This window comes from Nicotiana tabacum, chromosome 22 (assembly GCF_000715075.1).
Source record: "Nicotiana tabacum cultivar K326 chromosome 22, ASM71507v2, whole genome shotgun sequence".
NCBI classification, from domain to species: Eukaryota; Viridiplantae; Streptophyta; class Magnoliopsida; order Solanales; family Solanaceae; genus Nicotiana; species Nicotiana tabacum.
In genome coordinates, this window is record NC_134101.1 from 13,942,775 (window position 1) to 13,953,487 (window position 10,713).

The 10,713-nt window shown below is 37.4% G+C and overlaps 1 protein-coding gene across 2 annotated transcripts; it reads left to right on the plus strand.

Moving 5' to 3' along the window:
- Nucleotides 1-236: 236 nt before the first annotated feature.
- LOC107772597 (DNA mismatch repair protein MSH2) lies at nt 237-9,709 on the plus strand. 2 transcript variants are annotated; one of them, XR_012705069.1, is made up of 13 exons: nt 237-474; nt 689-738; nt 839-871; nt 1,526-2,599; nt 2,765-3,319; nt 3,405-3,515; nt 3,608-3,697; nt 3,782-3,853; nt 4,139-4,249; nt 5,394-5,520; nt 6,947-7,143; nt 8,198-8,552; nt 9,317-9,709. XR_012705069.1 is itself a non-coding variant. In XM_075244230.1 (13 exons), exons 1-13 carry the CDS (start codon nt 426-428, stop codon nt 9,515-9,517), a joined length of 2,820 nt encoding a protein of 939 aa, XP_075100331.1. In that variant the 5' UTR covers nt 237-425; the 3' UTR covers nt 9,518-9,709. The 2 variants fall into 2 exon arrangements, 1 of the variants encoding a protein (XP_075100331.1); XM_075244230.1 differs by having other exon boundaries at nt 8,403-8,552.
- Nucleotides 9,710-10,713: the final 1,004 nt, after the last annotated feature.

A 10,713-nucleotide genomic window follows, 5' to 3' on the forward strand; every position in this document is an offset into this window, starting at 1 on the left:
TGAATACAGTAACGACAATCACCTTAAAAATATGTATGTCCAGCTAAAGAGAGATAAAAACATAAAAATACGTATTTCATGCCTCAATGGTAGTATATACCATAAATATTTATTTTACTATATATTTGGCATAAGAGGTAAAATTTATTATAATAAATAGGGTGTATAACTATGCTACCGGAAGAAAAAGTCCGGTCGAACCTGTTACTTGGTCCTCTTCCAATCAGTATGGCTTCAATTTAGGCCCGATTGATGGAATATAGGCCCATATTGACCTAGCTCAAGAATCTAGAAGAGAATCTTCTCTAGCTCCCCGCCATTCTCTTTCCCGCCAATCCAAATCCCTCCATTTTCCTCTATTTTCCCATTACTCTATAAAATCCTTTCCTTTTCATTTCTACAGCATAAAGGTTAAAGAAAAAAAAATGAATGAAAATTTGGAGGAACAGAGCAAGCTTCCCGAGCTTAAACTGGGTTAAACCCTAATTCGTTAAATGTTTTATTACATTTTCAGAAGTTTATTCTTACAAGTCTTTTCTAGCTCTAATTTTTTATTATTTACTTTTTCTCTTCATATTATTTATTGTGTTTAATAAATAGAGGATTCATATTAGTTGTTCAGCTGATTTAGGGATTTAACCGTAGTTTGATTGATTGAAATTTGTTACCGTGAATGGTTTTGTTTTAGATGCTAAGCAAGCTCAAGGATTTCTCTCATTCTTCAAAACCCTGCCCAAGGTAAACTTTTATTCATTCTGTTCAAACGGTTATTGCACCTTCACTTGTAGAGAAAATTGTTAGTCGGTTTGCTTAATAGAGAACTCTTTTTTTTTTGCAGGACCCTAGGGCAGTTCGCCTCTTTGATCGTCGGGTGAGCCTTCTCTTAATCTCTGTGCTAGTCCTCCTTTTTTTTTTCCAAAGATGGTGGAGTCCTAGCCAACGAACCAATAACTTTGTCCACCAAGACTTGGGCAAATTGAAGTTTTTTGCCTCTATTGGGATTCCGACCTTGGTCTCTCACTGTCTTTATTCCAATTTTATTGGCTGCTAAGCGATAATCGTGGGTTCTGTGCTTGGACTTATTATTTGTCTTTGCAGCTACATGTAGTGATAGCTATTTTTTTTTTCTTAGTTCCATTTGAGATTCTTGAATGGATGCCCTTATTCTTGTATGCTTGTCATACTACTGCCTTTTGTTTAAGCTTGTAGTTCCATCTGAATTAGGCAGGTTCCAGGTTTTTTTTTTCTGAAGTTAATAATTGAGCTATTTAAGTTATTCACCTTTGAGATGGTGCAGCAAACGTTCTTTCTTTCCTGGCACCTATATTAAATTTTAGCTGGTTGAATAACCTGTTAAAATTTCTGTCTCTGTATCTTGTTTTTTGTTCTGAATCTTCATGCGTTTGTGCTTTTTTCTTTTAGATTCTTTCATGATTCGACCAGAAGCCCTTTTTGGCTTTGGTACCAGCATGCATTTCTTTCTTTTATAGATGATTAAATGACCCCCCTCCCCTTTCTCTTTTAGGACTATTATACATCTCATGGAGATGATGCAACTTTCATTGCAAAGACATATTACCACACAACAACTGCGTTACGACAGTTGGGTAATAGAGCTGATGCCCTTTCCAGTGTTAGTGTGAGTAGAAACATGTTTGAAACAATAGCTCGTGACATTCTCTTGGAGAGAATGGACCGTACTCTTGAACTATATGAGGGCAGTGGTTCAAACTGGAGACTGGTAAAAAGTGGAACCCCAGGGAATCTTGGAAGTTTTGAGGATATTCTGTTTGCTAATAATGAAATGCAAGATTCTCCGGTGATTGCTGCTCTTGCTCCAAACTTCGGTCAGAATGGATGTGAAGTTGGCTTAGGCTATGTTGATATTACTAAGAGAGTCCTTGGTTTAACAGAATTTCTAGATGATAGCCACTTCACAAATTTGGAGTCTGCTTTGGTTGCTCTTGGTTGCAGAGAATGTCTTGTACCAGCGGAGACTGGCAAATCCAGTGAATACAGGCCTATGTTTGATGCAATATCTAGATGCGGCGTGATGGTAACTGAAAGAAAGAAAACTGAATTTAAAGGGAGAGATTTGGTACAGGATCTTGGTAGGCTCGTCAAGGGTTCAGTAGAACCTGTTCGAGATTTGGTCTCTGGTTTCGAATGTGCATCAGGCGCTTTGGGGTGCATACTTTCTTATGCAGAACTACTTGCAGATGAGAGCAACTATGGAAACTATACAGTCAAACAATACAACCTCAATAGTTACATGAGATTAGATTCTGCTGCTATGAGAGCACTGAATGTTATGGAGAGCAAATCAGATGCTAATAAAAATTTTAGCTTGTTCGGTCTGATGAATAGAACGTGTACTGCTGGAATGGGTAAAAGGTTATTGCACATGTGGCTCAAACAGCCTTTACTAGATGTAGAAGAGATTAACTGTAGGCTGGATTTAGTTCAATCATTCGTGGAGGATGCTGCGCTTCGCCAAGATTTGAGGCAGCATCTGAAAAGAATTTCAGATATTGAGCGGCTGACACACAATCTTGAGAGGAAAAGAGCCAGTTTAGTGCACGTTGTAAAACTCTATCAGGTACTTTCTCTTTTCTCCTTTGTGCCTTCTCCCCCTCTTGTTAGCCTCGACTCCATAGATCTCAATCAGCTATACATTGAAGTACAAATGACTTTAATCCCCTCTTTTCTTAGCAAAATCATGCAGGGGTCCTGGCTTAACTTTTTTTTCCCCCTTCATGTGCAGTCAAGTATCAGAGTACCATATATCAAAAGTGTTTTGGAACGTCATGATGGGCAATTTGCAACACTCATCAGGGAAAGGTATATTGATTCTCTAGAGAAATGGAGTGATGATAATCACCTGAATAAGTTCATAGGTCTTGTGGAAACTTCTGTTGACCTTGATCAACTTGAGAATGGAGAATACATGATTTCTTCTGCATATGACCCAAATTTATCTGCTCTGAAGGATGAGCAAGAGACATTGGAGCGACAAATTCATAATTTGCACAAACAAACTGCCAATGATCTTGATCTACCTATTGATAAGTCACTTAAACTAGATAAAGAAACACAATTTGGACACGTCTTCAGAATTACCAAGAAAGAAGAACCAAAAGTCAGGAAGCAGCTAAATTCTCACTACATTGTTCTCGAAACACGTAAGGATGGGGTAAAGTTCACCAATACAAAACTCAAAAAACTAGGAGATCAGTTCCAGAAGATTGTAGAGGAGTACAAAAGCTGTCAGAAAGAATTGGTAGCTCGTGTAGTTCAAACAGCTGCGAGTTTCTCCGAGGTATGTCTACTATTTGTATATTTTGGGTGAATCTCCTCTTCTTTCCCACCCCATTTATTGGATTTACAGAGTAGTAGCTTTCCAGGTGTTTGCAGGTATAGCTGGTGTACTTGCTGAGTTGGATGTGTTACTGAGTTTTGCGGATTTGGCTGCCAGTTGCCCAACTCCCTACACAAGACCAAATATCAGTCCACCAGTAGGGACATTCTTTCTCTTCCCGTTTAAGATGACACTGATACCATGTTAAAGAAAATTATACACAGCTAATATGGTGATGTTTCCATATAGGATACAGGAGATATTATACTTGAAGGGTGTAGGCATCCTTGTGTGGAAGCTCAAGATTGGGTTAACTTCATTCCTAATGACTGTAGACTAGTATGTGTTCTATAGCATTGAAATGTTCTTGTCCCTGATATTTTGTCTGGAGGGGCTTATAACCTACTTCTTTCATCTTCCCAGGTTAGGGGAGAGAGTTGGTTTCAGATTATCACAGGCCCTAACATGGGTGGAAAGTCGACCTACATTCGGCAGGTGTGGGTTCAGTATTTTGCTGAAAGTTCTTTTTGCCTTCTTTATCATCTGTCTAGGTATGTAAGGGACAAGTTGTTAATGGAATAAATGTAACTAAATTATTGCTTTTCGGCAATTCCTGCTTGTGAGGCACTTTCTGTATATCCACAGAATTCATAATCAATTGCTTGAAGATCTAATTTTATTTGTATTCCAGTATTTTTCTCTATTCATGCATTATTCTTGTACATAAACTGACTTTCTCTCAAAAAGAATCTCAATCATTTGGCTAATTTGCATTAACAGGTTGGTGTGAATGTCCTGATGGCCCAAGTTGGCTCGTTTGTTCCATGTGACAATGCTACCATTTCTATTCGTGATTGTATTTTTGCTCGTGTTGGCGCTGGAGATTGCCAGGTGAGACAACATATCCTTGTTGAATATCTAGAAATTAAAGTATCAACTTGCTCATTAAGGCGCATGTCGAAGAAGTTTGTCGTAACAGAACATGCTAGCCCTTCATAATTTTTTGAGTTCATCCAACTAGTTTGGCATTGAGGCTTAGTCAATTGATTCTTGATTAATCCAGCTTAATAAATAACCAACTATATGCTGATGTCGTAAAAGCCCATCCCCTTTTTTTCAGTACATATTAAAGAAAAGAGTACTGAAGCTGCTAAATAAGTGTCTCATTTGCCAATACATAGTTGATCCACATGTTAGATCAGCTTGAATACGTTTCATATACTTGAGCTTCTTATTATGTGCTTGATGTTTTCCACTTCCATTTTGGTACTTATGGTTTTAAGTGGAAAGGCTATGCTTAATTACAAAACTGATGTTGTGCATAAATAGTTGAATTGCATTCAGTGTTAGTCAGTAGCTAAACAAAATTATGCTTTTCCTACTGAGTGAATGATCTTCTATCTCTAAAAGAAAAGGAAAACCTTGTATAAAGATACGGTTTGCCTGCTGTAGGGATTTGATTCCACAATCTCATAAATGTGCTCCTGGCTGTTCTGTGTACTCCAAAAGGAAGCGAAGAACTTCAATTTATTCTGCTCCTTTAAAGTATTGACATCCTCTGCCTTCCAAGTAGCCCATACTATGCATGCAGGAGAGCTATCAATGTCTTGTTATGTCCACACCTAAGCCTTCCTGATCTACATGCTGCTAAGCACCTCTTCCCACTCCCTGTTGCATAGCTCACTCATGCTTAGCACATTCAACATCAGTGCATCAGGTACAGGGTCGGTCCTACTTCCCTACCAATTGAACAACAAAGCATTGGATTCCGCCTCATTTGTCCTACTTTCTGATGCAGTAGTAGAATGATAAATGTATTCCCCTGCCTCTTTATCCACAAAGTATTCAGGACTTAATATTTATATTGGAACAGCTGGTAATTTCATGATCTGTCATTTGCCTAAAAGAAAATTGTTTTCTTTTGGATGCTTGTTTATTTATTTATTTATTACTTGTCACTATTTTATCCGGTTGTTTCTTTATTAATTAAAGGAACTAACAGGCTTGTATTTCTCCTTCCTCTTCTTTGAATCAGCTGAGAGGAGTTTCTACTTTTATGCAAGAGATGCTTGAGACTGCATCGATCTTGAAAGGAGCTACTGATAGATCATTGATTATAATTGATGAGTTGGGCCGTGGGACATCAACCTACGATGGCTTTGGTGAGTTTCTGATATGTGAATTTATATAAACATCTTTCTTAAAATTTCACCACTCACCTTTGCTCGACTTGCTCTTGTATTGTTGCATCATTACATGATATAGATGTGTAGGACCTGTCATGTAACCCATTTGAAGCTTCCACTTTAAGAGACTTGAGCTAATTTCATTGGTATTAGATTCTTCGTTAAACATTCTTTTCCACCTAGGGATGGAGCGACAAGCAGAGTAACAACCGTTACATGTACCATCCTCATATGTTTTCTGGTAAATATTCTCGTCATGGCATAGTAGTATCAGTCATGATATTTCTGCAAGAAATCTATAATCTGGTGATTTTATGAACTTTAAAGCCAGTTACACTAAAGTGTGGATTTGGGCTATCTGATGCATATTAGTGAAAGGCATTGCAGGCAAACATTTGAAATAGTAGGATTATGTTGGAGAGGCACGTATGGAAAGTTGGCATTTAGTGGGTGTTGTGAACTGAGTGTACATGAAATATACTGCCGATTGTCATAAACTCTGCTAAAGTATGGCTCTCCTGCTATTTATTCTCTTGAAAACATCTAAACTAAGTAGGAAACAAACTCCTACAGAGTGAGTGCTCATAGTTTCACCGTGTTCTAGTATATATGTTTCTGCAAGGTAAGTTTGTAAAGGCTCAGATTCTTGATAATACAAAAAAATTAAAGCATGAGCTGATGGGCAGAATCAAGACTCCATGTGATTGCCTTTTTTTTTAAATCTTTGGGGTTCATGCCATTCTGTTTTTCTTCATACTGCTAACTTTGTTTCTGCTTCTGCTTGTGTCTGCTTGTGAGTTTCACTCTGGAAATGTGTTCATAACTTTGTTTCTTTCCCATGTACTGGGAATGAACTATTCCATGCTACTTTTCACTTAAGTCTGCCTTTTTTATTAGATATAAGCTTATCTTCTATCGTTAAATATGACGTCGGGTGGGTTACGGTTGGCATGCTTATTGTATTCTCTCATGGCATATGAATTAACTATTTTATTCTCTACTACAATCAATATCAATGAAATTTAAGATAAAGCATGATCGATTATTTTGCTGACTATTCTTCCACAACCTAGTCTGACGCAGGCTTGTAAATGCTATATTTAACTCAGCCTCATGGAAAACTACTTGAGCTTAATGAGCAGTTAGTTCTCTTTCATTTTGTCCACTGTAGGAGACTATGGCTTCAAATACACTCAGCTTGAAGCCATGTCTGATCTTAACCTTTTGTATCCTAAATATTGGCAGGCGCGGAAAGAATGTTCTTTTTCTTTCTTTTGGGGGTTCTCTATTTGAGCGTGAGCCTTGCTGAACTGGAGTTATTTCTTTGGCAACTTTGTTATGTCATCAGGTTGTTTTTCTACTGCTTCATAACTGTATTCGTGTATTTTACTCACGTTATCAGGTTTAGCTTGGGCTATTTGTGAGCACATTGTTGAAGAAATTAAAGCACCAACATTGTTTGCCACTCACTTTCATGAGCTGACTGCATTAGCCAACAAGAATGGAGACAATGGACATAAGAAAAATGCTGGGATAGCAAATTTTCATGTTTTTGCACACATTGACCCTTCTAATCGCAAGCTAACTATGCTTTACAAGGTATGTTTATCTTCCTCTCTTTCTGGCTACTTCTGACTCGTTCTCATCATTTGCGAATAATATTAAAGTGATATGAGTAGTTTCTTTCCTGATAAACTTATCATAAAAAAGGTTTCTTTCCTGATACTTTTGTTACTACCAGGTTTGAGAAAGTTTGAGCTTTATTTAGGAAGATATTTATATATTGTAAGAGAACTTTGTATCACTTTTATAGTGGAGTGGCAGCTTTTATAGATACCACAAAGATCTTATCTTTACATGCATCCGTGTACTCTGAATGAAATAATTAAGTACATTTGCGATGCTTGGACAGTTTCACGATAAACAGAGCAAGAATGAAGAAGATACATATACTCGTTGAAAGGAAGCTTAAGCTTAAAGAAATTCTGTGTTTACTAGGATAGTTATGCCACTGGTTGACGTTGATATCTGATGTTAGTAGGGATGATTGTTTCTGTCATTATTGGTAGAAATAGGAGACATTCCATTAGGTAGAAGTATAAAAGCTTTTAGTTTGGCAGCATCTGCCTGTGCGTTTATAATGATGTATCATGAATCAACACTAACACAAGCTATGTTAATAATAGTAAGTGTAGATGTTGCTTATCAGAAAAAAGATAAAAAGAGCACCTGTGACATATTATAAACATGTAACTTCACTATGCTGCTTAATAGCTCATCAAATGCAGCTTATGGTGAGCAGTGAGTACTTTCCTGAAAGTGATTAGTTAGTAAAGCTCGGTATCCTATTTATAGCAGAATATGTTTTATGAGTTTGGCTTCACATGCTATTTTAAGTTTATATGGTGTGTGCACAAACAGTCAAAAGGTCAATGGAATTAATTGATTTCACATGTTTTAATTTCTGAACTGTTGTAAACGGGAATATATGTGATTTTCAGTTCAAGATTTACCTGCTGATACTCACTTCTTAGCTGATTGTTTAAAGTCCATGTTACAAGGATATACACCATTCTATGATGTGCCAATACATGTGATATTTTCCACTCTACCTCTCCTGAGTTCTCTGAAAGCTTGTTAAAAATTAATGAAGGCACTGGGACGGAAATCAGAGCGATTTTGGCTTTTGGGTGCTATAAGCCATAAGACAGCTATTTTTGCTGTTGGAGTCTATAAGCCATGTTGAATATGTTTTAGTGGAAAGGAGAATTACAAGGCCTAATCACATCATGGACCGAAAAATTCTTATGCTTTTAGAACGTGAGCAGTTGCAGCATCTGACCGTTGTACTCTTCCAGGTTCACCCAGGTGCTTGTGATCAGAGTTTTGGTATTCATGTTGCTGAATTTGCAAATTTTCCACCGAGTGTTGTGGCCCTGGCTAGAGAAAAGGCATCTGAGTTGGAGGATTTCTCTCCTATTGCCATAATTCCAAATGACATTAAAGAGGTATTTTCATTTGGTTACCTTCCTATGCTCATCGCGAAAATCAATAAAAATTCTGCTTCCTTATCTTTTTTAATTTAGGGTCATGTCTACACCCTGTCTAGAGGCATTTTTATATCTTACCTGTTTTAAGATTATCAAATGGGTTTAGATATAGGTGATAATGTAAAAATGCTTGCTCTGCTATTTAAGCACTTGGTAATCTTAATGTTTTGAATCCCATTTGATGCTTTTGAATGGTCAATGGCAGTGGCGGACCCAGTATTTTGTGCAAGCGGGTTTAATCTTAGAAGTACATAACTTTAGTCGTAAAATAGTAGTTGTCAAGTAGGTTCAAATATTTATGCAGCTTTAATCCTAATTTATACATGTACACAATATTATTTTTTGATGAAGCGGGTTCGGGTTCAGTTCAGTTATGTATCCGCTTGCCACCACGTGCGTCTGCCACTGGTCAATGGTGTCATATAATAAAACTTCTTATGACATCTTGATCTGCTCTATTGATTAGCTTTTTGAGTGTGTATTAAGGTACAGTACTGTCTTCTTGGAAAATCGAATAGCAGCAAAGTGACATGTAATCTGAGCTACCGTTGGTACTTGGTTTTCCCCTTGTCTCAACCCCTCTTGCTTTTTGGTTCCCCCATGTCTTCTTTGAGGGAGGGAACATGTAACCATAACTTTTTAGCTCGGATACCATTCCTGAGTACTGTCCTCAACTTTTAATTTATCGTGGATATATAAAACTGTTTTTGTTATTCTTCCAGGCAGCTTCAAAACGGAAGAGAGAATTTGACCGCCATGACGTGTCTAGAGGTACTGCCAGAGCTCGGCAATTCTTACAGGATTTCGCTCAGTTGCCACTGGATAAGATGGATCCAAACGTGGTCAGGCAAAAGTTGAGCAAAATGAAAACCGACCTGGAGAGGGATGCAGTTGACTCTCACTGGCTTCAGCAATTCTTTTAATTCTTCAGATTAGAACTATCTTCTATTCTGTGAAGCTTGGGGGGGAATGATACTTATGGGTTTTGTGGATATAACTTAGCCTATCTGTAAACTTTCATTTAAATCCTTACCCCAAACATGATTCTCTGTAATCAGGGGACTTTTGTATGCATTCTGTGTTAATAGTAAGCGTTATCTTATATGGTCAGCTAACATTGGTAGTAGTCTATTCCTCCACAACGACTAAACAACCTTTCCCCTCCTAAATAAACTCTATTCAAAAGCTACCCGTTTTGTACTTAATTTTTGTTAAAATGAATTGTGTATTTGTACTATTGAATTAGGGAGAATTTAAGAAAAACAATGAATAAATCTTCGCGCAGAGCTTTTCAATTATAGTTTATACCTTTAACAATTAACGAAATTCTTTTGGATTTACGTACTTGATACTAATTAAAAGACATAGGAGTAATAAAAACCTAATATGAGTTTTACTACTTTGAAGCAAATACTAGAGTCATAATATGAATTGAGCTTCAAGTCAAAATGTCCGCAATAGTAGCATGAATTATAGGAACAGTGGGAGAAGAAGTTAGTCCTACAAACACGACAGCCCATTTGTACATTGAAAACCAATTCATATATTGAATTCTTTCTTCTCTCTAATACCTATCTTATCCTTTGCATATATGCTCTCTCTTCCTTTGCTTTAACTAGGAAAGAGGCATTATTAATATAATAAGTGAATCTACAAAAACATGTCAGCCTCAACTTCAGTCGTGTGGAGCAGAGAGGAAGAAAGAGCCTTTGAGAGTGCCATTGCCATGCAACACTCTATTGAAGACTCCAAAGAACAATGGCAAAAGATTGCTTTGATTGTCCCAAATAAAACCATTGAAGAACTGAAGCAACATTACCAACTGCTAGTTGATGATGTTACTGCCACTGACGCTGGCTATGTTCCAATCCCCAACTGCACTTTCTCCTCAACCAATGAAAGCATCCGTGGCTATGGAAATGAGTTAGCAGGCACGACCCATTACTCAAATGCCCAAGGAGGGAAAGGAGGTTGCAGGTAACAAGAGAGACGAAAAGGGATGCCATGGACTGAAGAAGAACATAGGTACTGTTCCAATTTATGTGATGGTGTTTGGGTGGACATAGAGGCGAATTTAGGATTTCTAGAATATGGGTAGACCACTAAAAAAATGAGAAAA